Below are 27966 nucleotides of genomic sequence, written 5' to 3'. Positions count from 1 at the left end.
GATTCCATTCAACTTCCAAGTTACAAATGCATGTTAGAGTGCGATTTTCCACTGGTGGCAGATGACAAAAACTGTGACACCATGAGACCGGTGTAAAACCAAATAAAATAAAGGTTTTATTTCAAAACAACAAACAGCAAAGCTTGTGGGTGTTTTTCCTGCAGATTCTTTCATATCTCGTAGTTGCATTTCTATGCAAGCATCCTTTAAAAACAACAATAACTACTATGAATTCAGCATGATTGAATACCAGCTTGTACCAAGACGTTGTCAGGCTTCAGTAGCATTTTAAAGCTCTCTCAGCTTTATCCACTTAAATCATTCTCGAAAAAGTCAGCATGTCTTAATTAAAAAAAATCTTTTTATCTCTTTGCTGCATGCAGAAATTCTCGCCACTCTGAAGGGACATTCTGGCTTAGTTAAGGGGCTCACCTGGGACCCAGTTGGGAAATACATTGCGTCGCAAGCAGATGACCGAAGCTTGAAGGTGTGGCGTACCATGGACTGGCAGCTAGAAACCAGCATCACCAAACCGTTTGATGAGGTGTGTGTTGTGTTAGCCATTTCAACAACTCATCCCATGAACAAACATAACTGCAGATGTGGGGTAGCCTTTTTAGCACAGGGGCTGCATTCCTTTCCAGGTGGAGGGGCACAGGCCACTGATGGGCAGGGCTGGAGGAAGAAGTGGGAGGAGCAATAAATGTAATTTTAAACCTTTGTACAAGAGATGTCTTTCAAGACCTCCACAAGGGACTACCATATTTTTCGCTCTATAAGACGCACCAGACCACAAGACGCACCTAGTTTTTGGAGGAGGAAAACAAGAAAAAAAATATTCTGAATCTCAGAAGCCAGAACAGCAAGAAGGGATCACTGCGAAGTGAAAGCAGCAGTCCCTCTTGCTGTTCTGGCTTCTGGGATAGCTGCGCAGCCTGCATTCGCTCCATAAGATGTACACACATTTCCCCTTACTTTTTAGGAGGGAAAAAGTGAGTCTTATAGAGCAAAAAGTACGGTATTTACCAGTCCCTTATGCATATTCAACCCCTAGCTTCAGATCAAGATGTCAGGAAACGATGCCTGGAAACGATGCCTTATGAGGAACGGCTAAGGGAGCTGGGCATGTTTAGCCTGGAGAAGAGGAGGTTAAGGGGTGATATGATAGCCATGTTCAAATATATAAAAGGATGTCACATAGAGGAGGGAGAAAGGTTGTTTTCTGCTGCTCCAGAGAAGCGGACACGGAGCAATGGTTCCAAACTACAGGAAAGAAGATTCCACCTAAACATTAGGAAGAACTTCCTGACAGTAAGAGCTGTTCGACAGTGGAATTTGCTGCCAAGGAGTGTGGTGGAGTCTCCTTCTTTGGAGGTCTTTAAGCAGCGGCTTAACAACCATATGTCAGGAGTGCTCTGATGGTGTTTCCTGCTCGGCAGGGGGTTGGACTCGATGGCCCTTGTGGTCTCTATGATTCTATGATTCTAGGGCTCTCAGGTTTGCAGTTCTAGCTCTCAGGACAAATGCAAACCGTTGTTTGGCGGTCCACATCCTGCAATCCAGGGGGAGGAGGAAATTACAATCTGCAAAGAGAAGTAGGCAAGTGTGAGTCCAAGGCACCTGCCATCCAAGACAGGACTTTGTGCCAAACATCCAGGGCCCCACTCAGCCAATTAAGTAGAACGGCCCCCAAACACAGCAGAGTAATTGAAGTAATACACATTGGCCCCTAAAGATGTACATCTGTTAATCTCATATAGTCAAACCTCGGTTGTCGAACGTAGTCCGTTCCGGAAGACAGTTTGACTTCCGAAACGTTCGACAACCAAGGCACGGCTTCCGATTTGGTTGCAAATGCTTCTTGCACTCAAGCGGAAGCCATGTTGGACATTCAGGTTCCAAAAAACGTTCGAAAACCGGAGCATTTACTTCTGTGTTTTTGGCGTTCGGGAGCTGAAACACTATAAAATGGAGCCGTTTGAGAACCGAGGTTTGACTAAAAGCACCTAACTAAACTCCTGCTTCCTGACCTGTTCTTGATCTGAGCTGAGCCGTAGCAGCTGGCCGATTTTGCCTTCTTCAGTCAGGTGCCTTTCATGCTATCATTTCCAAACTGAGCACCTTGTGCCATTTTGGTCCATATAAATTTGGGTGCAAGTGGCTGTTCTCTCTCCCACATATAGCTTAGGAATTCAGTGCCTGTTCTCCCCAGTTGCTTCATTCTGAAACTGGGGGTTCACGTAGTATAGGCTTAAGACAGTTGCAAATCGTAACCTCTGAAAACATAAGAACATATAAGAACGGCTAAGGGAGCTGGGCATGTTTAGCCTGGAGAAGAGGAGGTTAAGGAGTGATATGATAGCCATGTTCAAATATATAAAAGGATGTCACATAGAGGAGGGAGAAAGGTTGTTTTCTGCTCCTCCAGAGAAGCGGACACGGAGCAATGGCTCCAAACTACAAGAAAGAAGATTCCCCCTAAACATTAGGAAGAACTTCCTGACAGTAAGAGCTGTTCGACAGTGGAATTTGCTGCCAAGGAGTGTGGTGGAGTCTCCTTCTTTGGAGGTCTTTAAGCAGAGGCTTGACAACCATATGTCAGGAGTGCTCTGATGGTGTTTCCTGCTTGGCAGGGGGTTGGACTCGATAGCCCTTGTGGTCTCTTCCAACTCTATGATTCTATGATATAGGGAGCCTCCTAGAAAATGCCAACGGCCCATCTAGTCCAGCACCCTGTTCTCACAGTGGCCAAGCAAATGCTTGCTAGCAGGACCTGAATCCAACAGCAACAACTGGTATTCAGAGGCGGACCGCCTCCAACAGTGAAGGTAGAATGCTTCATCCCCAGCTAGTAGCCATTGGCAGCCTTATCCTCCTGGAAGCCAAAGTGGTTGGGTGACATGGGCACCTGTGAGTGCCACCCCAGATGATGCCAGTGACAGATAATACATGTTGAATCTGGTAACAGATTATGGTGTCATTTATCATCCATGAACATTTGGCAAACGTGACGCTCAGTCCCTTCTGCGGCCTGATTTTACTTTTCAGTGTGGAGGAACGACCCATGTTTTACGTCTCAGCTGGTCGCCTGACGGGCACTATCTCGTCTCTGCTCATGCCATGAATAATTCTGGTCCCACGGCACAGATCATTGAGCGAGACGGGTGGAAGACCAACATGGATTTTGTTGGCCATCGCAAAGCAGTGACAGTGGTGGTAGGTTCATTTATTTAAAAGTGTTTATGAACTGATATATATATATATATATATATATATACACACACACACACACACACACACACACACTCGTACATATATATACAGTGGTACCTCGGGATGCGAACGGGATCCGTTCCGGGGCCCCGTTCACATCCCGAAGCGAATGTAACCCGTGTTCGCGCATCTACGCGTGCGCGAGTCACGTTTCGGCGCTTCCGCACATGCGCATGACATCATTTTGAGTGTCTGCGCATGTGTGCGCGGCGAAACCTGGAAGTAACGCGCTCCGTTACTTCCGGGTCACTGTGGAGCACAACCCGAAAATATTCATCCCAAAGCGCATTTATCCCGAGGTATGACTGTACATACTCATATACATACGTGCGCGCGCACACACACACGTACACACACAGAGTGGTACCTTGGTTCTCAAACTTAATCCGTTCAAGTCCGTTCCAAAACCAAAGTGTTCCTTTTTTTATATATAATTTTTATTAATTTTCCACTTTTAAGACAAAGCAACATACATCGACAAACAAAAACAAACACACAGATATGATTTCATAACCTCATTTTCATAAGCCTTCTTTCTCAGACTTCCCCATACCTCCCCCTTTTTGCATCCTTATTTTACAGTTTTTCAGCAACCCTTTACTCCAATTAATTAAAACTTATTATCTTATTATCTTTCTCGATTTCATCTTATTTCAACAAACAATTTCCGCTGCAATTCTGTATCTTCCTTTCCCTTGACATTTTAGCACTCATCAATATTGTAACAGTTCTTAAGATAAGCTTTGAACTTCTTCCAGTCTTCCTCCACCGTCTCCCTCCCCTGGTCACAGATTCTGCCAGTCATCTCCGCCAGTCCCATAAAGTCAATCACTTTCGTCTGCCATTCTTCCAGTGTGGGAAGTTCTTGTGTCTTCCAATACTTTGCTAGAAGGATCCTTGCTGCTGTAGTGGCGTACATAAAAAAAGTCCTATCCTTCCTTGACACCAATTGGCCGACCATGCCCAAGAGAAATGCCTCTGGTTTCTTGTGAAAGGTACATTTAAGTACCTTCTTAATTTCATTATAGATCATTTCCCAAAAGGCTTTAATCTTTGGGCAGGTCCACCAAAGGTGAAAGAAGGTACCTTCAGTCTCATTACATTTCCAGCATTTATTATTGGGCAGATGATAAATCTTCGCAAGCTTGACTGGGGTCATGTACCACCTATAAATCATTTTCATAATATTTTCTCTTAAGGCATTGCATGCCGTGAATTTAATACCGGTGGTCCATAACTGTTCCCAGTCAGCAAACATAATGTCATGACCAATATCCTGTGCCCATTTAATCATGTTCCAAAGTGTTCCAAAACCAAGGTGCACTTTCCCATAGAAAGTAATGCAATATGGATTAAGCCATTCCAGCCTTTTAAAAACAACCCCTAAAACAACAATTTAACATTTTACTATCTAATGAGACCATTGATCCATAAAACGAAAGCAATAAACAATGTACTGCAGTCACACAATAAATCAGCAAGCTGAACTGGGTTCCACACAGTGGAACAAAAAGAGCCACAAAAACAAACCCCCAAAATAAATAGCAAAAATAGGTGGACCCCAGTGTAACACTTAAAACGGAAGTGTGGCTCTCAGATTGGAAGCGTAACACTCAAAATGGAGCACATTCAGCTTCTGAAAAAAGTTCGCAAACCAGAACACTTACTTCCGAGTTTGCTGTGTTTAAGTTCCAAGTTGTTTGAGTACCAAGACTTTTGAGAACCAAGGTACCACTGTATTGAAAAACTAAGCAATGTACTGCATCAAAAACAAACAATGTTATTAAACTAAAAATAAAACATAAAAGCATATAGAAATAAATAAAAACAGGAATGCAGGACATTCAAACAAATGAAGATAGGGCTTGATCTTACCAGTCAGGCAAAAAGCTACACCTTAACAAGATACCTGAAGCAGGTGATAAGCTGCTACCTTGTGCGTATGGCAGGGGAAGGTTGTCCTATAGTGCAGGAGCAATAGCAGAACATGGCCATTTTCAGGTCAGTGCCCTGTTAGTTCTTTAAGGTGTGGCACCACCCCTAGAATTTCCCCAAATGGTCTAAATTACTCCCTGTCCTGATCGTAGACAGAAGTGAAGCAGAACCAAAGAGACAATTGTTCTTATTTTAGGTAATTATTAAGCCAGGTCTTGCATGGGGTGGCTGGGGGGGGGAGGATAATAGTAGCGTAGGCTTCAGGAACAAAAAGTGACAAATGTGCTTATTTTAGCTATTTATTAAGGTCTTGAAGGAGAGGAAGAGGATAGTTGAGGAGGCTACAGGAGCCAAAAGAGCTTTTTTTCTTTTTCTTTTTCTTGCAATAATTGTATTTCATTGCAGCCATCCCAAAAATACACAGAATAGGCATGTTAGGAGAGATTGTTAGGAGAGATGTTAGGAGAGATTGATATAATTCTTTGTTTGGGTCATGCCTGACACAAGTTTTAGCGAGGCCCAAAAATACCTGCTCGGTCCTCCTTTGCACCTTAGCTCGGCTTCTTAAAGCAAATTAATTTTTAAGAGGACCCTCTGGTCGTTTCCCCTTCCCTTCTCTAGAAATTCAATCCAAAAATCTTCAAAAAGAAGCAGAAGAATGGGAGCTCAACCAAATCTAGCCACCCTTATTGCTGCTGTGCTGTCGGCAGCAAAGACCGGTCTCTTTCTGTCTGGGTAAGTAAGTCTTCTGTTCTAGCTGACATGGCCCAGCTCAGGCTGAGGTAGACATGTGTATCTTGATCAGTGGCCCCACTCTGGTTCTGCCTTTTAGGACAGGTGTATGAACTTAATTGAATCGTGCATAGGAGCAGCTGGTTGTAAGCCGGCTGTGCAGAGTGCTGATTGGCTAGTCTTTGCGACCATCATGAAGCCACCTTTCTCCCGCCTTCCTGTCAGGCTGCGGAGAGTGCTGACTGGCTGGCCCTTGTAGAAATCACAATACTGCCACCAACCCCCCTGTTGTGGCTGTTTAAAGAAAGCTTAAATGATACTGAATTAGCTGGTTGATAAGCTCTAAATTATTTATGGTAAAGTCTAAATTATGGTTACCAGATGTTTTTTCAATGAATCCGGGGACTCTTTTTTTTTTTTTTGAAGCTGAGTAGGAACAGGGAGTCAGTAGTGGGGATGGTGAGGCAGAAGACCCTGGGCCCAAGCACACATGCATATTGTATAAAGGTGCAAAGCCCTTCTTTCGCTCCCTGTGAAACATAAATGCACAGTTTTTTTAAAAACTGGGTAACGGCTACCCACCCACAACTCCTAAGCCTCCCCTGATCAGTCAAAACAAAGGGGGAAGGGGCAGGAGATCTGTACCACCGGACGTCCCTAGTTCCCTTTCGGCGGCGGCGATAGTCAGCAGCCCAGAGCCAGCCTGGTAGTGCAGTTGGCTCTGGCTGGCTTCAGGAGCTGCTCGCTGCTGTGGCACCTGCCATATTTCCTCTTCGGAAGTCCTCATATGATGTGTTGCGCACAAGACACATCATATGGGGACTTCCGGAGAGGAAAAATGGTGGGTGCCGCAAGCAGCTCCTGAAGCCAGCCAGAGCCAACTGCGCTACCAGGCTGGCTCTCGGCTGCTGAGGCTGCCACTGCCACGTTTCCCGGGGACAGATTTGCAAATCTGGGGACATTCCGGGGACGGAATTTGTCCGGGGACAGATTTGCAAATCCAGGGACTGTCCCCGGAAACCGGGGACGTCTGGTAACCCTAGTCTAAATAATTTTTTAATTGGATGAATATGCTAAGTTCCTGAAAGAGAACATGGGCAGTGGCAGGGAACAAATTTCTGTTAGTGGTAGAAGGGATGTAGTTCCGTTATAGAGCTTCTGCCTTGCAAGCAGAAGATCTCAGGTTCGATCCCCAGCATTGCCAGGCAGGGCTAGGAGAGACCCTTGCTTGGAAACCCTGTAGAGCCACTGCCGGTCAGTGTGGACGATACTGAGGTAGACTGGCCAGTGGTCCGACTCAGTATCAGGGCCGTCTTAGGCATATCCGGCGCTGTGGTGCAAAGATTCCTCTGGCGCTCCACCCCGTTTCCCAGAGTTGTTGACCTTTTCCCAAGCCTCTGCGTGGATCGCTCTCCTCCCGCCGGGGCTTGGGAAGGAAGCTGCACGCCCGCCAGCCATATAGTTGACGGGGCGCAGCTGGCAAGCGTATAGGAGGGAAAGGGGAGGCCGCCGGCAAAGCCACGCAGCTCCCCCACTCGCTGAGGCGCCAGTAAACCCAATGGGAAAGATGGTTCTGCTCGGTATAGGGCAGTTTCTTGTGTTCCTATATATTTAGCAGTAAAAAAGCGAAGCTTAGGGGTCGGGGAGAGTCACAACAGTAAAACCCGTGCTTGTTCCTAGGAGTTATGTCTTTCTCTGCTAGTGTGTGGTGCATTATGGCCCAGTTGCTGTTTTACTGGGAACGTCACTTTCCCTCCCTCTCTCCCTCTAGGTCAGGGCGGCCGCAAGAGTACTTCAACACGAAACCCGTGGGCCGCAAACTGCCTTGTCACGCAGGGAGTGGGGGAAGCAAGGCCTCTAGGCTTTGGGAAGAAGGAAGGATGACTTTAGGACCCTCTCAGAGCCCTCACACCTCCTTCCCAACGCCCAGCACCTCGCTTACCCGCCTTTGGGAAGACAGCTTGAAGGCTGGGGAGGGGGGACGTGTGGTGTCAGATGTTATTGAGGGCCACCAAAAAAGGCCTTGAGGGCCTCATGTGGCCCATAGGTTGTGCGTTGGACCACCTTACTCTAGGTTTTCCATTGTTGGGTATTCAGCTTGCATGAATTAATATGTTTCATGATCTTCCACATGTTGATGGATCTTGGAGAATGGGATGTGAGACTTGTGTATGACAATAACCACCATGCAACTTTCTGTTGTTTAGCTGACGTGTCTGAAAAGGCCTTTGGTTGTCATACATGAGCTGTTTGACAAGTCAATCATGGACATCTCCTGGTAAGATATTATTCATTAACTACGTTTTAAATCCCCCCTTTCCTCACAAGAGCAAGGTAGTGGCTAGTGTTCTCATCACTTCCATTCTATCCTTGCAACAGCCCTGTGCGGTAGGTCAGGCTGAAAGAGAGTTGCCCAAGTTCAACGCATGAGCTTCATGACTTGAGTGGCGATTTGGACTTGTGTCTCTGTGGTGTTAGTCCAGTCATCTAACCACTGCACCACACTGGCTCTCAAAATATGGCTTTGATTGCAACAAAAGATATTTCCTTTGCTGTTCACTGGGAAATAGTGATCTCCTGTTGTCAGCACGCCCAGTCATTCTGCAGTTTCATTAAACTGTATCCTTGTAGTCAGCCATCAGTTCCCATTTAATTCTGTAATGTCTGGCTTCCCAAGTTTTCAGCTATTTTTTTTAACAAAATATAAACATTGTGGTTTACAACATATCCTTGATTTTGTCTTTTGCTTGTGGCTAAGGCACCAGGTAGGGATGCGGGTGGTGCTGTGGCTTAAAACACAGAGCCTAGGACTTGCCAATCAGAAGGTCGGCGGTTCGAATCCCCGCAACGGGGTGAGCTCCTGTTGCTCGGTCCCTGCTCCTGCTAACCTAGCAGTTCGAAAGCACGTCAAAGTGCAAGTAGATAAATAGGTACCGCTCCGGCGGGAAGGTAAACGGCGTTTCCGTGTGCTGCTCTGGTTCGCCAGAAGCGGCTTAGTCATGCTGGCCACATGACCCGGAAGCTGTACGCCGGCTCCCTCGGCCAGTAAAGCAAGATGAGCGCCGCAACCCCAGAGTCGGCCACGACTGGACCTAATTGTTAGGGGTCCCTTTACCTTTACTTTAAGGCACCATGGTGAGTGCCTTAGAAACAATAAGAAGTCTTATAGACTGCAGCGCAGTGCAAAAACAAATGGAATAAATTTCTGGGGCTTTGTTCAGGTTGGAAAGGCAGGTGCTGGACTCCAAGTCATAGTTGACAGCGCTCAGTTCAACTATGGAGCTCCCTCGCCCAGGAGGCTATGTTTATGTTCTTATGCCACATTGCAATGATACCTCCCTGCCACTTGAAGGTGCCGCAGTGCTGCTTCAGTTTCAGTAAAAAGCCTGTTCCCTCGCTCCTCTTTCTGGTTGCTCCCTCTGCAATGATTGAAATGATTAGGTGGGTAAGAGAGGCAAAGCTGATGATCTGGGCCTTAATTGAGCTCAGCATGATAATAAAAGGTGTGCCGAAGCAGGAAGTGGGTGGTTAGAAAAAGTGTTCCCCCCCCTTTGTTTAAAAGATTTTTAGGCTGCAGATTTCAGCACTGCTTTCGGGGCAGAGTGTACAACCAGAGTAGTAATGCCCAGTGGCCTTTTTCTGGAAAAAAGGTGGAGGATCTTACCATGAAGTTAGTTAGTTAGTTAGTTAGTTAGTTAGTTAGTTAGTTAGTTTAGTTTATTGCAGGCCCAGTCGCAGCGCCACCCCCCGCCCCAGGGCAGTGGCTAAATTTAAGATGCAATTAATAAACTCAAGCAGACAATGATCTGGATTGGCCACAACTTTATTGATATAGGTGCATTTTTGGCTCAGGCATTGGGTGTATATCCATTCCAGGACAAAACAAAAAGGAAGAAAAAGTTTATTATTTAATTTTAAAAAGTTTAAGGAACTCAGTTCCACCGAGTTCCTGCTAAAAAACCCCACACACCCCGGTAATACCAATAGTATAACGTAAGACCGCAAATTTAGTCCCATTAGAAGGAGAGAACAACACTGTAAAATGCCCAAGAAGGTTTCGGCAAAGTAAAATGAAACTATCCATAAAACTGATAACGGCAATCAAATGAAGTCTGGCGGATGTCAGGGTAGGTTGCCATGCCTGGCTTGTTTAGTGAGCGCCCAAGTAAGTAAAGCACGTTAACATCTCCGAGGAAATCTGAGGGTTTGAATTTACATTTTTTTTCCAGTTTGCATTTATTAAAAAGGAAAGGGGGGGGAGGTTTGTTTTAAAGCAGGCTGTTTTCATTGTGAGCATCCTACTTATTCCCAAGGAGTTTATTTTATTTATTTATAAGAAATATTTACCGTACTTGCTGCTGATTCATAAAGAAAATACTGAAACAGTTTCACGACAGCTGTACATAATACCATACAATAAAAACCATGTGAGAAAGGTGAAATTGGATAACTGTTGTGGAAAGATGTGCTCTGAGTTGCCGGCATAAGCCTGACTGAATAGAAAGGTTTGCAGCAGGTATTTAAAAGCTGATGCAGAAAGCACCTGCTGAGCTCCAGGGAAGGCTGGTACTGTCTGTAACACACCCAACACATTTTGCATTTGCACACCACAAGCTATCTTTCCGGAAGCTTATCTGTGGTTCTTTTCTGGCGAGTTTCCCTATAAGCTGCTGAAGAACCTCCAGAGTCTCTGGAATATGTTTCAAAAACTGTTGGCCTGAACCTTTTTGTATCCTGGCAAAAAAGAAGACATAATATAGAAATTTGTTGTGGGAAGGAAGTATTTGAGATAGCTCAGTCTTTTCCTATTGATCTTATGAATTCTGTAATGACCATTATTTACTCATGTATGAAATACTATGGTATTGATCATAACAGCAGCATAGTCACTCGCCAGTTGTTCCCGCTTTCGCTTGAAATGGTGTTGTGAGTGTTTGGCTGATTTGTCGGTCCTTTAGCACGTTGTTATGGTATAAAGCAACATGGACGGCCAGCTTCCATTTTTGAATAGCTGCACAGGGAATGGTGACAGCACAACATAGGGTCAGTAGGGCATGATTTGCCTGCTGTCCCATATACATAAAGCCATTCCTCTGACCATAGTTCCATGTCAATAGACTCCTTTCTTAAGGAGTGTAGCTTGTGCATTCTCTGAAGCTGAACTGTGTAAAACCAAGGCCATCTGAAAAGCACATGCAAAAAAAAAGGCCAGAACTTAGAGTTTCTCATCCTGTTCCCTGCTGCGGTATTTGAATACCCATTTATCTTTTGCAAGGCTTTCTTCAGTGGTAGGGAGTTAGGTCTGGGTATTCCTGTTGCCTCGATGGCATGAGAGCTTTTGCAGTGTCACTCTTCCCCGCTCCACCAGGGTCATGTTAGAAGTTCCAGAGCTGCCGTGTGGAGTTTCACTCTGCTAGTGGTCAACTTTGGCTCATGCTGGCATGAAGAGGGGCTGCAGGGAGGACATCTCCCACTATGCTTGCGTCTCCCCATGTTAATCCTGGCGTTGCAGGAAGGAGCAACTTCTACAGCAGCTCCCAGGATATGATGAGTACTTGGGCTCAGAAAGCATATTGCACGCTGCTTGGGTTTTTCTAAGTTGCGACGAAGTTTCTCAGGAATATCTTTCAGGATACCTGATAATTTTGCAGGCTAGTTGATGTGAGAACTTGTCTCTGTGTGTGTGTGTCTGTGTGTGTGTGTTTTCCTGGGTTTGCCTGCAGGCTAACTACATCCCACCAAACCGCTGCTCTTCCAGTTACATGAGCTGTTCTCTCCAGTCTAAGGTACTAATCAAAATCCTAATCTTTATCTTCCCAGGACCTTAAATGGGCTTGGCATCTTGGTGTGTTCCATGGATGGATCAGTAGCGTTTTTGGATTTTTCCCAAGACGAGCTTGGCGACCCTCTGAGCGAGGAAGAGAAGGTACCCTGTGCTATTTTGGACAGGCTTGCTAATTAAGGCTGCAGCCCTAACTTCACTTACCTGGGAGTAATCCCGATTGGATTCAACAGGACTTAATTCTGAGTAGACATGGTTAGAACTGTGCTGATCAGTCACATCTTAAGGATGGGAGAACCTTTTGTTGCCAGGGTGGGGGTCATGTTGCCAGTTCTAACACATCCTTTGGATCACAGCTGGGAAAATGTGCCAGGTGCACTATAAACAGGTTGTGTGCATGTATTCCTGCACTCAACAGACGCCTGTTGTTTTTTGTGTACATCCCTATGCTTTTCAAGTCTTCTTTCCTTTTTCTGCCATCATTGAAAGGGGATGTCCATTAGCTCAGCGCAGCATTCCCCAACCTGGTAGCTGGCAGATGCTTTGGACTCCCCCCATCACCCCCCACCCAGTATGGCCACTGGGCAGGGGTAATGGGTTTTGCTGTCCAAAATATCTGCAAGGCACTAGGCTAGAGAAGGCTAGCTTAGTAGGGTTGTACATGCTTTGCATGCTCAGTCTACAGAATCATTGGTGTTTGAAATGTCCTCCATCGCTTCATTCAGAAATTCTCATTTATCTCTTGCTTTTCCTTAGTCTACTGTCTTTTCTGCTCTTCTGGTCCCTCCTGTCTGCATACTCTAAACCTCTTTCTCAGAGTCCGTCTCCTGCCTTTATTTTTGCATAGCACCTGAATCATTTCTAAATAATGGTGAAAGCCGGCAGACAAATGCAGCCAGAAATAAATGAGTCAGTACAGCTGAAGGTTTCTGCATTATTTGGATATTCAGTCCGTTGCCCGAGTCCTTTGTCATTTTTGATCAAGATTCGTGCACACAGTTTAAGCGGCTGCTTTTGTGTTCTCACCTTTGTGCCCCTTAGAGCAACATCCACCAGACCACTTATGGCAAGAGCTTGGCTATAATGACCGAGGCACACCTGTCTACTGCTATAATTGAGAATCCAGAGATGCTGAAGTACCAGCAAAGGCAGCAGCAGGTGGAAAAGAAGAACGAAGCAGCGAGAGATGCAGCTGGCTCAGCAGCAGCACCTAAAGTAGCAAGCATGGTGAATGGGGAGAGCTTGGAAGACATTAGGAAGGTAGGTGACTCTGATGGTGGTTCTTTTCCTTCATGTCACCTTTGCAAAAGGGGAAAGTTTGGCATCTGGCTCCTCCTTGACGCAGCACAGAAGGGTTGTTGGTGTGGTTCCCATGTCTCATTTACACAGACCTCCAGCCACTCATGCTTAGTCCTGGAGAGGCTGTGACATGGACAACTGGAGCCTTGGTGAGGCATTGAGTGATTCAGTCATTTCTTAGATCCATTTCAATCTGGGTTTAGGCCGGGTTTTGGCTCAGAAACTGCTTTGGTGGCCCTGTATGATGACCTCTGTCGGGACAGAGGCAGGGGAAATGTGTTCCTCTTCATTCTCCTTACCTCTCAGTGGCTTTTGATATCATTGACCGTGGTATCCTACTGGAGCTGCTGTTCGAGTTAAAGGTGTGTGGTTCCTCAGGGTTCAGTTTTATCCCCAAAGTTCGAGGTTTTAAACCTTTTTGAATCCATGGCTCCCTTGACCAGCTACAGTGGTACCTCAGGTTAAGAACTTAATTCATTCCGGAGGTCCGTTCTTAACATGAAACGGTTCTTAACCTGAGGTACTACTGGGGCCTCGTGCTGCCGCCGCACAATTTCTGTTCTCATCCTGAAGCAAAGTTCTTAACCTGAGGTACTATTTCTGGGTTAGCAGAGTCTGTAACCTGAAGCGTCTGTAACCCGAGGTACCACTGTACATTCTTTCTGCATCACCACTGTGGGGCTCAGGAGTCCAGTAATGTCACCCTTTGCCTGCAGAGCTGGCAGCCTCTCACCCTTTTTTGAAAACCCTGGTGGAGTATTCTCTCAGCCTCCTGTCCTCTCCCCTCTGGGCAGCCCCTGCCACTGCCTCTGGTCTCTGAGCTGCCCCCCCCCCCCGCAAGAGGTGCCTCCTCACACTGCCCCACAGGCACCTGGGACTTGTCTGTCCATTCCCAACAGCAAGAGCTGCCGGACTTGCTGGCTGGGCACCCTCACCTGCTTGCTTGCTTGCTTAGTCCAAGGCCGCCTTGGTTCCTAGCAACCAGCACCCCCTGGCTAGCCCCAGAGACACCATTCGTCTACAGAGTTTGCAGCCAAGGCTGCTGCAACCAACAGCTGTGCAAGCCTTTTGAGAGGCAGAGACACAAGAGGGCATCAGAGGGAGGGAAGGAAAGAGGGACAGAGGCCAGTGTTGCCCATAGCACCCCTGACCATCATTCAAGGGACCCCAGGGTGCCGCAGCACTCGGGTTGAAAACCACCTATGATATTTAACATCTACATGAAACTGCGGAGTGGGCTTATCCAGAGTTTTGGACTTGGGCTCTAGGAGATTCAGCAGGCGTAATCAGTGCTAACTTTCAGACAGCTCCTCAAGCCTTTTTTCATCACAATAGGCCTATTTACCTGCTCAAATTTTCTTATGATGAGCCAGCTATCGTTATTATTTTGTATTCTCTTTATGGCACCTTACATTTTATTATAACTGTTTTATTGTAAAGGTCCTATGCGGCCTTGTTGTTTTATATGAGTGGGAGGGGTAGGAGTATTTTAACAAACTGAATAAACAAAATGTCCAGTTTATAGGCTTTTGATGCTTTGCAATAGGCCTTTATAGCAATTACAAGCAAAAGTTCCAACAGCCATCTTTCCCCCCAACAGAATCTTTTAAAGAAACAAGTTGAGACTCGGACAGCAGATGGACGGAGAAGAATCACACCTCTCTGCATAGCTCAGCTGGATACTGGGTATGTATGTCTGTATGTGTGTGTGTATATATATATTCCTCTCACTCTATAGGCCGAGGGAGCCGGCGTTTGTCTGCAGACAGCTTCCAAGTCATGTGACCAAGTCATGTGCACGGAAACGCTGGAGCGGAAACGCCGTTTACCTTCCCGCCGGAGTGGTACCTATTTATCTACTTGCACTTTGACGTGCTTTCAAACTGCTAGGTGGGCAGGAGCAGGGGCCGATCAACGGGAGCTCACCCCGTCACAGGGATTCGAACCGCCAACCTTCTGATTGGCAAGCCCTAGGCTCAGTGGTTTAGACCACAGTGCCACCCGTCTCTCTCTCTCTCTCTCTATCTATCTATCTATCTATCTATCTTATCTATCTATGAAATATAAAATGACAGGCTTTATATTTTCTTCCGTTGAGATTTTCTTAAATCATTTGTACACTTAAAAAGAAACCCTCATGTCTTCCTGTTGTGAAAATACTTCTATACTACTCTGCAACTTGTCTTTTGATGTATGTACTTTTTCTAAGTTATTGATGCTTCTTAAAGATTCAGGGTGAGAGTCAGCTAATGACTTATGTAAGCGGAAGCCCTGTGCAAGTTCTTCAGATAACCTAGACCTAAGCAGTTTAGGTTCTTTCAGGGTCTGCAGGCTGGTTGCCATTGCTCACACCCTGGTAACTGCCAAACCCATTGACTACTGTGGTGTACTGTACCTGGGACTACCCTTGGGAAGACTTCCCAGGAATTTCAAGTTCCCTGCATGAACTGGTAGCCTCCGACTGTTTCTGACACCACAAGGGTGGGGGACAGTTGCTACAATGGTGAAAATGGCAATGCCAAATCGAACGCAGCCATTTCTGATTGTGTGACTCAGATATGCTGAGAATCCCAGAAGGAGGTTGATGTACTCACCTCTGACTCTGCATGCAGCATAAATCTTTGTGCTGATTGAACGTGTCTCTTAGTGCTACTTTAGATACAATCTCTTCCTCCTTTTTATTATATAATTCAATGCATACGTCTGTATTTAAAATGTATACACCTTCGATTATGTGGCACGTATATAATCCAGCTAATCTCTTGACTGTTGTCTGTTTGTTTCCCCCCCCGAAAAACAGAGATTTTTCTACAGCTTTTTTCAATAGTATTCCTATATCTGGATCCTTAGCAGGCTCAATGATGTCAGCTTCTCAAACCAATCAGCTGATGTCATTAGATTACAATGCAACCAATATCCTCTGCACATCTAAGCCTGCCTTAGAGCCGGTGGCAGTGAGTGTTAAACCAACCGAAGACGCAGGCAACAAAGATGGGTCAGTACTGGGCAACGGAGATCTCATCTTCTAACTTTTTGTGACTTGGGGGCTCTGTCCATGCACTGCATGTCGGTCGCTCTGCGACTCTTGTTAGCTATGATTTTGTGTTTCTGAATGAGCCCATCACGGCAATAACTTTCATATTGCCTCTCACTGATCCTCAGTGATTTGGAAATGTGTTTGGGAAAAAACATTCTGTGTAGTTCTAACAACGCAACAGAACGGGGGGGAAAATCTCTCTTGGGACTATGTTAAATGGTCTTGGGACTATGTTAACAGGGAAATAGTTAGACACCACTTAACCACCGCCGTATTTTTCGCTCTATAAGACGCACCCGACCATAAGACACACCTAGTTCTAGAGGAGGAGAACAAGAAAAAAAATGTTCTCTCCCTCTCTGCTCAGCGCCTCTCCAGCAAAGCGGGAGGAGAAACGGAAGGGGCTCTGTTTCTCCTCCCGCTTTGCTGAAGGGGCGCTGCGCAGAGGCTCTCCAGCGAAGCGAAGCCAGGAGAGCAAGAGAGATCGATCCCTTTTGCTCTCCTGGCTTCAGCAAAAGCCATTGGTAGCTTTAGCCTGCGTGGAATTTGTCTATAACCATCTTTTAAGGCCGTCTAAATTGATAACCATCACTACTTCTTGTTGGAGTGATCTCCGTAATTCTACTGTGCGCTACGTGAAAAAGTACAGTCGTACCTTGGTTCTTGAACCGAATGCGTTCTGGGAGTCCGTTTGACTCCTGGAACCGTTCAAAAACCAATGTGCGGCTTTCGATTGGCTACAGGAGCCTCCTGAGCAGAGCGGGAGTGCTCCCACTGTGCTCAGGAGGCTTCGTGTTGCTTTTGCTGAAGCCAGGAGAGCAAGAGAGATCGATCCCTTTTGCTCTCCTGGCTTCAGCAAAAGCCATTGGTAGCTTTAGCCTGCGTGGAATTTGTCTATAACCATCTTTTAAGGCCATCTAAATTGATAACCATCACTACTTCTTGTTGGAGTGATCTCCGTAATTCTACTGTGCGCTACGTGAAAAAGTACAGTCGTACCTTGGTTCTTGAACCGAATGCGTTCTGGGAGTCCGTTTGACTCCTGGAACCGTTCAAAAACCAATGTGCGGCTTTCGATTGGCTACAGGAGCCTCCTGAGCAGAGCGGGAGCGCTCCCACTGTGCTCAGGAGGCTTCGTGTTGCTTTTGCTGAAGCCAGGAGAGCAAGAGAGATCGATCCCTTTTGCTCTCCTGGCTTCAGCAAAAGCAACGCGAAGCCTCCTGAGCACAGTGGGAGTGCTCCCGCTCTGCTCAGGAGGCTTCGGGAGGCTGTCCCTGAAGCCAGGAGAGCAAAAGGGATCAGTGCACACCAATCCCTCTTGCTCTCCTGGCTTCAGCAAAAGCTGCGCAGCCTGCATTCGCTCCATAAGACGCACACACATTTCCCTTTACTTTTTAGGAGGGGGAAAGTGCATCTTATAGAGCAAAAAATACTGTAATCATAAACTGAGGCTGTGTACGAACAGTGCATTTAAAACACACAACAGCAACACTCCCAAGAATTCTGGGAACAGTAGTTTGTTAAGGGTAACTCTGAAAGGTAAACTACAATCCCCAGGATTCTATTGGATAAGCCACGTGCTTTGAATGTATGGTGTGCGTGCGCGCAGTCTTAACTTTGTGGGATTCTCAAAAGCACACACAGACCCATTAAGGGTTGCACACCTGCTTGCATCACTTGCCAACTTGATAATATTTTAAGTTTGTCACAAAAATAGTCTAGGAACATAGAAAGTCGCCTTATATGGAGTCAGACCATTGGTCTATGTGGCAATATCCCACACTCTAACACAATATCGGTTGGTATTACTTATCAGTTGTTTAAATACATAAGCTGGAGTTAGATACAGTAAACTCTTTCCAGTGCAGTCGGGAATTCATGGTGATATAATCACCTGCCACTTCATCAGAAGTGAGACGTGCAGAAAACACCAGCCAGATTTCCTACAACTGCTAGTATGCAAAATGCTAGATGCAGAGGTGTCAAAGTAACTTCATCACAAGCCTGGCAATTCTGGAACTATACCTGATGATCTGTTGGAAGTTGATAGTCTTTACTTCCCCTTTGTTATTTTAACTCATGTGCAACTACTCATTCCGCATGCACATTTTATAGTTTCCTTTTTCATCTTTTAATTTTCGCCCGTTGTTATAAGTGTTCTCCCTGTTTTATATACAGGGGTACCTTGGTTCTCGAACGGCTTAGTAGTCGAACAAATTGGCACCTGAGCGTCGCAAACCCGGAAGTAAGTGTTTCGGTTTGCGAACGTTTTTCAGAAGCCGAACATCCGACGTGGCTTCCGCTTGAGAGCAGGAAGCTCCTGCAGCCAATCGGAAGCCACGCCTTGGTTTTTGAATGGTTTCGGGAGTCAATCGGACTCCCGGAACGGATTAAGTTTGAGGACCAAGGTAGCACTGTAATTTCATAAAATGAAATTTATAAATAACCTTCCCAAAGAAGTACCTGGAAGACATGGGGAGGGACAAGGCAAGTCACTGGCTTCCAGTGGCTTCATTCTAGTTCTCTTCACTCAGCTGGAGGCCCCTCCAATTACCCAGAGGGGCAGAAGGGGCCACGTTACCCAAGATGTACCACGTTAGGATGAAAAACAGCTTCCATCCTGGGGACTGATGTGAAACAATGGGGATTGATGTCGCCATTTTCCACTGCTTGTGATCTTTCATTTTGGTGTTTTGTTGGCCTGTAGAACACTCCCCCCCCCAATATATATTGCCCCAACTCAGTTTTTTCCCCCTTTTTTACAGTGTAAATGCTACCTCTGCTTCAGCTGCTCCACCTGCATCTTCGCCCTCTGTGCTGCCAGCCTCTTCCAAGATAGAGCCAATGAAAGCATTTGATTCGAGATTCACGGAGCGATCCAAAGCCACCTCAGGGACTTCTGCCATAACACACACAAATCAGATTGCCATAGACAGGTGAGGAATGAGCTGTGCCCAGGTGAGAGTGAAGGAGGAAATTCCACTTCCTCCAAAGTTGCAATATCTTAAGACTCCGTTTTCTTGTTGTGTAGCCTGGTACATGCAAATGAACATTCGCTAACCCTTCCCAGCAGAAAAAAAAATGTATATGGGCAATAACCATGGAAACCTACACTGTGGCACGTTATAGGAATGCAATAAATCAGCTAGGGAGAACGTTATAATTAAGCTTAGTCTACTGAGCAAGGAAGAAACAACTAATGAATAAGACAATTAATCAAAAGTTAATGAATGAAGACACTGAAGAATGCGTGTTTATTCAGAAGTTAATAAAGAAGGACATTGAAGAATGTATTCAATCACATATTATTAAAAATGGAAAGTTAGAGAAGGGTATTCAGAGGAGCTAGAAGATTCCTGAAATATGTACACAGAAATATATAAGAATGCTTTGTAATCATACCACATTGCAGTCTTTCTCTGTTTTTCAGGAGACTGTCCCTGTGTGCATTTGTAGCCATTAAGGCCTAGTTTTCACCTAAAGACCATATAAAATAATAATAATAATAATAATAATAATAATAATAATAATAATATATTTATATCCTGCCCTCCCCAGCCGAAACCGGGCTCAGAGCAGCTAACAACAGTAAAATGATACAACATTCTAAAATCATTTCATTATAAAATCAGTTCAAATCAGATTAATGGCAACCATTGGGCTAGAGTTCTGTGAGGATTGCCAAAGGAGGGGGTCAGGCTGTGCCCTGACCAAAGGCCTGGTGGAACAGCTCTGTCTTGCAGGCCCTGCGGAAAGATGTCAAGTCCCGCAGGGCCCTAGTCTCTTGTGACAGAGCGTTCCACCAGATCGGAGACAGAGCTGAAAAAGCCCTGGCTCTGGTTGAGGTGAGCCTAACCTCCCTGTGGCCTGGGACCTCCAAGATGTTTTTGTTTGAAGACCGTAAGGTCCTCCGTGGGACATACCAGGAGAGGCGGTCCCGTAGGTACGAGGGTCCTAGGCCGTATAGGGCTTTAAAAGTTAAAACCAGCACCTTAAACCTGATCCTGTACTCCACCGGGAGCCAGTGCAGCTGGTATAGCACCAGGTGAATGTGATCCCACAGCGAGGACCCCGTAAGGAGTTTCGCCGCGGCATTCTGCACCCGCTGGAGTTTCTGGGTCAGTCTCAAGGGCAGCCCCACATAGAGCGAGTTACAATAATCCAGTCTGGAGATGACTGTCACATGGATCACAGTGGCTAGGTCAGGGCAAAGCAGTGCTTTGTCCCATATTCAGACCACAGGACCACAGCTGGGACAGAGAAGCTGTGGCTGCCCATATGTGGTTGGACACCAGATTAAACTTGAATCAGCAACGCCAAAGGTTCCCAGGTTGCTCGTTCCTGATCTGAAGCATCTGTTGCATCTGAGCTGTAACTGGCCATTTAGGTTTCAGCCAATTTGTGTCCTGAATGGGATGGCCGTTCCCACCATGTTTAGAGTAGTGCATTTTGTCGGGACGCGGGTGGCACTGTGGGTTAAACCACAGAGCCTAGGACTTGCCGATCAGAAGGTCGGCAGTTCGAATCCCCGCGACGGGGTGAGCTCCCGTTGCTCGGTCCCTGCTCCTGCCAACCTAGCAGTTCGAAAGCACATCAAAGTGCAAGTAGATAAATAGGTACCACTCCGGCGGGAAGGTAAACGGCGTTTCCGTGCACTGCTCTGGTTCGCCAGAAGCGGCTTAGTCATGCTGGCCACATGACCTGGAAGCTGTACGCCGGCTCCCTCAGCCAATAAAGCGAGATGAGCGCCGCAACCCCAGAGTTGGCCACGACTGGACCTAAAGGTCAGGTGTACCTTTACCTTTACCTTTGTGTTGTCCTTACTGCTGCTGCTAACGCTACATCCAAAGTGCTTGTTGCTGAACCTGGCCATTAGCCCACCACGTCAACATCCTGTTCTCAAAGTAGCCAACCCAGTGTGTATGGGAAGCCCAAAAGCAGGAGCTGAGTGCGACGGCGGTCTCACCACTTGTGATTTCCAACGACTGGCGTTCAGAGGCTTACTGCCCCCAACAGTGGAGGGAGAAGAACATAGTCCTCATGGCCAGTAGCCATTGGTAGCTTTAGCCTGCGTGGAATTTGTCGATAACCATCTTTTAAGGCCGTCTAAATTGATAACCATCACTAATTCTTGTTGGAGTGATCTCCGTAATTCTACTGTGCGCTATGTGAAAAAGTACAGCCGTACCTTGGTTCTTGAACAGAATGCGTTCTGAGAGTCCGTTTGACCCCCGGAACCATTCGAAAACCAATGTGTGGCTTTCGATTGGCTACAGGAGCTTCCTGCAGGCAATCGGAAGCTGCACCGGACGTTCGGCTTCTGAAAACTGTTCAAAAACCAGAACACTCACTTCCGGGTTTCGATCGTTCAGGAGCCTATTTGTTCGGGAGCCAAGGCATTTGAGATCCAAGGTACGAATGTACTTTGTCTGCCCTGAATTGTCCAGGGTTCCACTTCATTGGATGGCCCTGAGTTCTAGCGTTGTGAGAGAAGGGGGAAAACCTTTCTCTATCCACTGTCCCAACACCATGCACAATTTTATATACCTCTGTCATGTCTTCTCTGCCATTTCTCTAAATTAAACGTCTCCAAATGTTGTTTGAAAACGTGTGGATTTTTAATCATTAGGCCTCTCCCACCCCCACGAACCAGCCCAGAAACTGCTTTTGAAACTTTGTCGAGTAACCCTGTGTTTCTCTTGCAGATTGAAGGAGCAGAACTCAGTTAGGGAAAGCAAACCTAAGGATATCTTGGAGAGTAGCAGCGACAGTGAGGAAAAGATCCCAGCCAAGCCTATGATTCTGTCCAAGCGTAAACTGGACCTTGAAGTAGAAAAGAAGAAGAAAGGCAGGCCTCGAAAGGACTCAAGACTGATGCCCGTCACGCTAACAGTTCAGGTAACTGGGGTGCCTGTCATCTTCTCTTGTTCATTTGCTTATGAAAAAAATATTTATCTGTACTCGATTTGCATCCTGTCTTTTGACTGGCAACCTTGAAGTGGCACATCCTTTACCAAATACACAAAGAGCTCATAGCCCACCTACTCTCAGCAGCCAGAAACATCATAGCCAGACACTGGAGAGACCTGTCAGGAGTAAGCATAGACGAGGGGTCAGCAGATTTTTTTCAGCAGGGGGCCGGTCCACTGTCCCTCAGACCTCGTGGAGGGCCGGATTATATTTTGAAAAAAAATATGAACGAATTCCTATGCCCCACAAATAACCCAGAGATGCATTTTAAATAAAAGGACACATTCTACTCATGTAAAAACACGTTGATTCCTGGACCGTCCGTGGGCCAGATTTAGAAGGCAGTTGGGCCGGATCCAGCCCCCAGGCCTTAGTTTGCCTACCCATGGCATGGACCAATGGTATCAGATAGTATGGGAAACAACCTTATTAGAAAAACTAACCAACAAACTGAAACTGACACAGGGACAAATAGAAGAAGATGCCTTCATCCCGGTATGGTTACTTTTTATCACATACACAGCCCAACAAGACAATGACAAGAATCTGCCAACAGCATTCGAATCAATCTGGCTAACCTGATCCAAACACGCACACACGGAAACAAATTTCACCACAGCCAGTCAAAGACAACCAGCCACACCCTAGGCCACCCCCAACCTCTCTCACCCCTAAAGGAATACAAGCGAATAGTAAAGAGAACTCACACAAGTGATGCTGACACAAAACCCTACACATACACTAAGTAGAATAGAAGCATTGCCAGTCCACCCCACTCACCATTCCCCCCTCTACCTCTTTCCCCCCTTTCTTCCTAATGTAACACTAATGTCTCAACAAATGAAACTGATCTGTAGAAAATGTAACCTGAAAAAAAGAGACATTGCACATACATTTGTAAATCAAGAAATCTTTGATATATATTTTTTTAAAAAATAAAAAATATGCAGATATGTAAAGAACCGTGAAAAAAAACAAAAAAAAACTCTTGGTGGAGCAAGAGCAGGTGGTACAAATGTCCCCTTCCCACTGAGAGCTTCGTGGAAAAGAATCTCCAGGAAGGAGAAAAGCAGGTGAAGATTACAGCGGGCACCTGCTCCTGCTCCTTCTCTGTTTCCTGGATTCCTTTCCATAGACCGCTTGGTGGGAAGGCAACGGCTCCAGCTGGTGTTTGAAATTAAATTGACACAGGCGTTTTTACACCAATCAGCCTAGTTGAGTTCTCCTTCTTGCCTTTCAGTCTCCAGCAATCCTGGCTTCTGAGAAGGATGGTGCTTGCCACAGTGCACCGCTAGCACTTAAACTGCCAACCCCAGTCCCTCAGAAATCGTTTGCGTTGCAAGTAAGTGTTGGATAGAAAAACCCAAAAACTACACTGACCCATCTGCAGTTAACAGCAGGTTAGTTCCAAAAGAAGCGCTAGGATCGGCGTGGACAGCCAGCTGCCGAAAGGAGCTGCAGCGAAGTCTTCACAGTTGCCCAAGGCAGAGGTTCCCAGCAAAGTATTTGGGGTATCAAAGGGGTTTGGGAAAAGATGACATTTTGGTCTTCCTGCCAACAAGCCGGACCCATAGAACCATATTTGATCCGGACGTTCCCAGAGATAAGAAAAATGTATTCCTTTACGCAACAGCGGCGGCCAGAATACTGATCGCAAAGAACTGGAAGAGGAAGAAAATACCATCATTATTAGAATGGCAAAGTAAACTCTAATTTTGTGGAAATGGCAAAAATGACGGCAACAATTAGAGGCCATTCAAATCAGAGAATAATTAAAGAGTGGGAGGGAGAGAAGGAATATATGAAAAAATATGGTTCCGGAACTGGAATATTAATAGATAACGTGTAAGACGTGCAGGGGTAAGCAAGGAAATAATAAAAAATCAGCTGAACAATAATTAAATTATAACAACACAACAAGACGGAAGAAGTAAAAATAAAATAAGATCACACATGGGTGAAGGGGAACGGGGGGTATAGGGGAATTTGAAATATTACTTATAATATAAAAGCTTTAATATAAAAATTCTAACTGTGTTGTATTTGTATACAGCAAAAAGTAATTAGGTATATTTTAATTTAATTAATTATGTAATAGGTTTATGAATATGGATGTTGAATTTGATGTTTGTAATTTTTCTTTTTTCTTTTTTGGAAATAAAATTTAAATTTAAAAAGGGGGGTGGGGGAAGAACCATATTTGATCCAGCCAGCTTCCTCGTTTCAGCTCGTGCCTATTAAAAAGGATGAAGCTGAATCCCATATGCTTTATTTATTGCATTCATAACCCACCCTTTTTCTCCAAGTTGCTCAAGGTGGCATACAGGGTTCTCCCTCTCCTCATTTAATCGCCACAAACAACCTTGTGAGAGAGGTTCAGTTGAGAGGCAGCGACTGGCCCGAGGTCACCCAGTGACCTTCATCGCCCAGTGGGGATTTGAGCACTGGTCTCCCAGGTTCATCCAACACTCTAACCACCCCACCCCACTGTCTCTCTGTTTACTTGCCAGCTTGGTTCAGAACAACAGATTGGGCGAGAAAACAAAGGGAAAAGCCAGATAATAGGAGGTTGCTAACTTTGGGTTAAAGTATCAGGTTATATTTGGGACGCGGGTGGTGCTGTGGGTTAAACCACAGAGCCTAGGGCTTGCCGATCAGAAGGTCGGCGGTTTGATTCGCCGTGACGGGATGAGCTCCCGTTGTTCAGTCCCTGCTCCTGCCAACCTAGCAGTTCGAAAGCACGCCAGTGCAAGTAGATAATTAGGTACAGCTCTGGCGGGAAGGTGTTTCCGTGCGCTGCTCTGGTTCGCCAGAAGCGGCTTAGTCATGCTGACCACATGACCTGGAAGCTGTACGCTGGCTCCCTCGGCCAGTAAAGCAAGATGAGCGCCACAACCCCAGAGTCAGTCACGACTGGACCTAATGGTCAGGGGTCCCTTTACTTTTACTATCAGGTTAAATTATAAATGGTGGCATTTCACTTCCTTTGTAATGAGCCCTTGTTGCTAAGTATTGGTGTAGCGTGGAAGTTCAGATGTGCTATTTTGCTGTAAAGGTAAAGGTACCCCTGCCCATACGGGCCAGTCTTGACAGACTCTGGGGTTGTGCGCCCATCTCACTTAAGAGGCCAGGGGCCAGCGCTGTCCGGAGACACTTCCGGGTCACGTGGCCAGCGTGACATCGCTGCTCTGGCCAGAGCCAGAGCCAGAGCCAGAGCCAGAGCCGCACACGGAAACGCCGTTTACCTTCCCGCTGGTAAGCGGTCCCTATTTATCTACTTGCACCCGGAGGTGCTTTCGAACTGCTAGGTTGGCAGGCGCTGGGACCGAGCAGCGGGAGCGCACCCCGCCGCAGGGATTCGAACCGCCGACCTTTTGATCGGCAAGCCCTAGGCGCTGAGGCTTTAACCCACAGCGCCACCTGCGTAGCATGCCCTAAATGACTTATGGGGGGGGTGTACTGTACAATTGACCTTTGGCAGAATAATAAAGACTTGGACTACATTGACAGAGTAGAGCAAATTCACTGTACTTAATGCTGTTCCTTACCTTTCCTCTCAAGTCTGCAGTTGTAAACTGCAGAGAGCTGTTCTTTAGGAGCAGTATGTAAATTTAACAAGCTAATAAAATATGAGAAGGACCTGGTAATAGTGGTGATTCTGAATAATGCCGCTGGCAGGCACTTTTAATAACGTTTCAGTTACTACTACATAATACAGTAGCTGTGAACGGGCAGGTATTTCAGATGAGCCACCGTGTTTGAGCAATGTGTGTTTTTAAATAAAGAATCTACCATTTTCAATGTTGGATAACGGCACCTTCAAATTTCCAGGGTGTGTGGGGTTTTTTTAATTGTTTGAATTGGGATATATATTTGCCTTTCTCTTGCTCAGCTTTCATTTTAAGAGAACCAACTTTTGCAGGTCAGCTCAGATCCCTCCATGTACATTGAAGTGGAGAATGAAATCACCACAGTGGGAGGTTCAAAACTCAGCAGGTTAAAGTGCAACCGGGAAGGAAAGGAATGGGAAACAGTGCTCACCAGCCGAATTCTCTCAGCAGCAGGAAGCTGGTGAGTGTGTGTGTGTTTGTGTGTGTGTGCATGTGCAAACACAGCCACAATCAAGCCAGGTTGAAGGCATCAACTTGGTATTTTGTTGTTGTTTAGTCGTTTAGTCGTGTCCGACTCTTCGTGACCCCATGGACCAGAGCACGCCAGGCACTCCTGTTTTCCACTGCCTCCCGCAGCTTGGTCAGACTCATGCTGGTAACCTCGAAAACACTATCCAACCATCTCGTCCTCTGTCGCCCCCTTCTCCTTGTGCCCTCCATCTTTCCCAACATCAGGGTCTTTTCCAGGGAGTCTTCTCTTCTCATGAGGTGGCCAAAGTACTGGAGCCTCAGCTTCACAATCTGTCCTTCCAGTGAGCACTCAGGGCTGATTTCCTTCAGAATGGAGAGGTTTGATCTTCTTGCAGTCCATGGGACTCTCAAGAGTCTCCTCCAGCACCATAATTCAAAAGCATCAACACCTTCTCAGTGCTCAGCGACCTCCTGTTCCCGTGCCAAGGGCAGCTCTCTGACTAGGATAAAAACAAAATTAAAAATACATTCTACGTGTTCCACCAGCTGATGGAATGCCTCATATTGATAACAGAAGGGCAGGATAGGAATGTGTTTCAGAAATATATTTTAGGTTTTCGGGTGGAAGCTGTCCCGTTCTCCCAAGCTTTCTCTGGGATGCAATTACAGAGATGTTTGTAGCTTTCCCCTCTTGTTTACCATGGAGGTTGGGTTGTGCTTTTTCAAAATGTGTTTTTATTTCTCGCTTTCTTGTTGTGTTTTCGTTTTGTGCGCAAGCCACTTTGGAGACTCTTCATGCAAAGCTTGACGCGTCGGTCTTATTAAATAACTGGAAGTTCTGAGTTGATTTCTCTCTCCCCCCGTCCCCTGGTTCTTTTTCAGCAAAGTAGTGAGTGTTGCTTGTGAGAAGCGGACCCTGTCTGTGTTTTCGGCTTGCGGCCGCCGCCTTCTCCCTCCCATCGTATTGCATTCGCCAATCTCCACTTTGCACTGCACGGGCTTCTACATCATGGCTCTCACCACGGCTGCAACCCTCTCCGTCTGGTAAGCACTAAGCTGTCGTCATTTCAATGGCCCTCAGGAAGGTTACAGTCAACAGGTGCAGAGGGAGGAATCCAGCGAGTGCAATGGCAGTTGTTCAATCAGTTGATTCATTTCAGCTTACCAAATGAAGCAATCTCTCTCCTTCCCTCTTGCACTGTTCTTGGGATTCTCCCACCCCCCACAAGAGCCAATTTTGGGGGCAAGGGAGACGGCGGGGGGACCTCATTGTGCCAGCACAACTCCTTGCCTGAGCTTCCTCTGGCAGAGGCAGAACATAGTCATTGTAGCTGGTAGCCATGGGTAGCCTTATCCTCTAGTCTTTCAGTACAGCTTCTCAAAAGCGGGACCTGGTTCAGTTCAGGCTTTCCCATGTGAGCCGGTGCCAATGAAGCGATAGTCCCCTGAATCTTACCAAGAATTATATTGGTGTGACGCTTAGCATCCTATGAGACTGGTGCCAAAGTTCCAGCGGCAATTCCTTGGTTTTCAGTTTTAATATTTTACCGTGCCGTATTTCAGTTTCTCCCTTTGCAGAAATGCCTCTTCTGTGTTTTGCTGAACTGAAATGCCATTCCCTTTCTGTACTTTCCAGGAATGCTCAAAAACAGGCAGTAGTGGTGAAAGATGAGTCCCTGCAAACAATTTTAGCAGGTAATGAAATTATTTCTAGTTAGGGGCGCTTTGTAGTGCTATGCATTAAACCAGGCATGGGCAAACTCGCCCCTCCAGATGTTTTGGGACTACAACTCCCATCATCCCTGACCACTGGTCCTGTTAGCTAGGGATGATGGGAGTTGTAGTCCCAAAACATC

At 46.2% G+C, this 27966-nt stretch overlaps 1 protein-coding gene across 1 annotated transcript in view; it reads left to right on the top strand.

Moving 5' to 3' along the window:
• The window catches only part of HIRA (histone cell cycle regulator), a 69747-nt gene that overhangs the window by 30770 nt on the left and 11011 nt on the right, over positions 1-27966 (top strand). The window contains exons 7-20 of the mRNA XM_079956521.1: positions 384-544; positions 3049-3216; positions 5830-5943; positions 8148-8218; positions 11761-11866; positions 12764-12982; positions 14622-14707; positions 15822-16016; positions 18824-18994; positions 21764-21956; positions 23269-23370; positions 25951-26099; positions 26993-27154; positions 27747-27805. Coding sequence (XP_079812647.1) covers positions 384-544; positions 3049-3216; positions 5830-5943; positions 8148-8218; positions 11761-11866; positions 12764-12982; positions 14622-14707; positions 15822-16016; positions 18824-18994; positions 21764-21956; positions 23269-23370; positions 25951-26099; positions 26993-27154; positions 27747-27805 — 1956 coding nt within the window. The remainder of the gene's footprint in view (positions 1-383; positions 545-3048; positions 3217-5829; positions 5944-8147; positions 8219-11760; positions 11867-12763; positions 12983-14621; positions 14708-15821; positions 16017-18823; positions 18995-21763; positions 21957-23268; positions 23371-25950; positions 26100-26992; positions 27155-27746; positions 27806-27966) is intronic.

The sequence above is a fragment of the Podarcis cretensis genome (genome assembly GCF_951804945.1).
Source record: "Podarcis cretensis genome assembly, chromosome: 16".
Taxonomy (NCBI): Eukaryota; Metazoa; Chordata; class Lepidosauria; order Squamata; family Lacertidae; genus Podarcis; species Podarcis cretensis.
The sequence above is the reverse complement of the archived record's forward strand: the minus strand, read 5'-3'. Positions and strand labels throughout refer to the sequence as shown.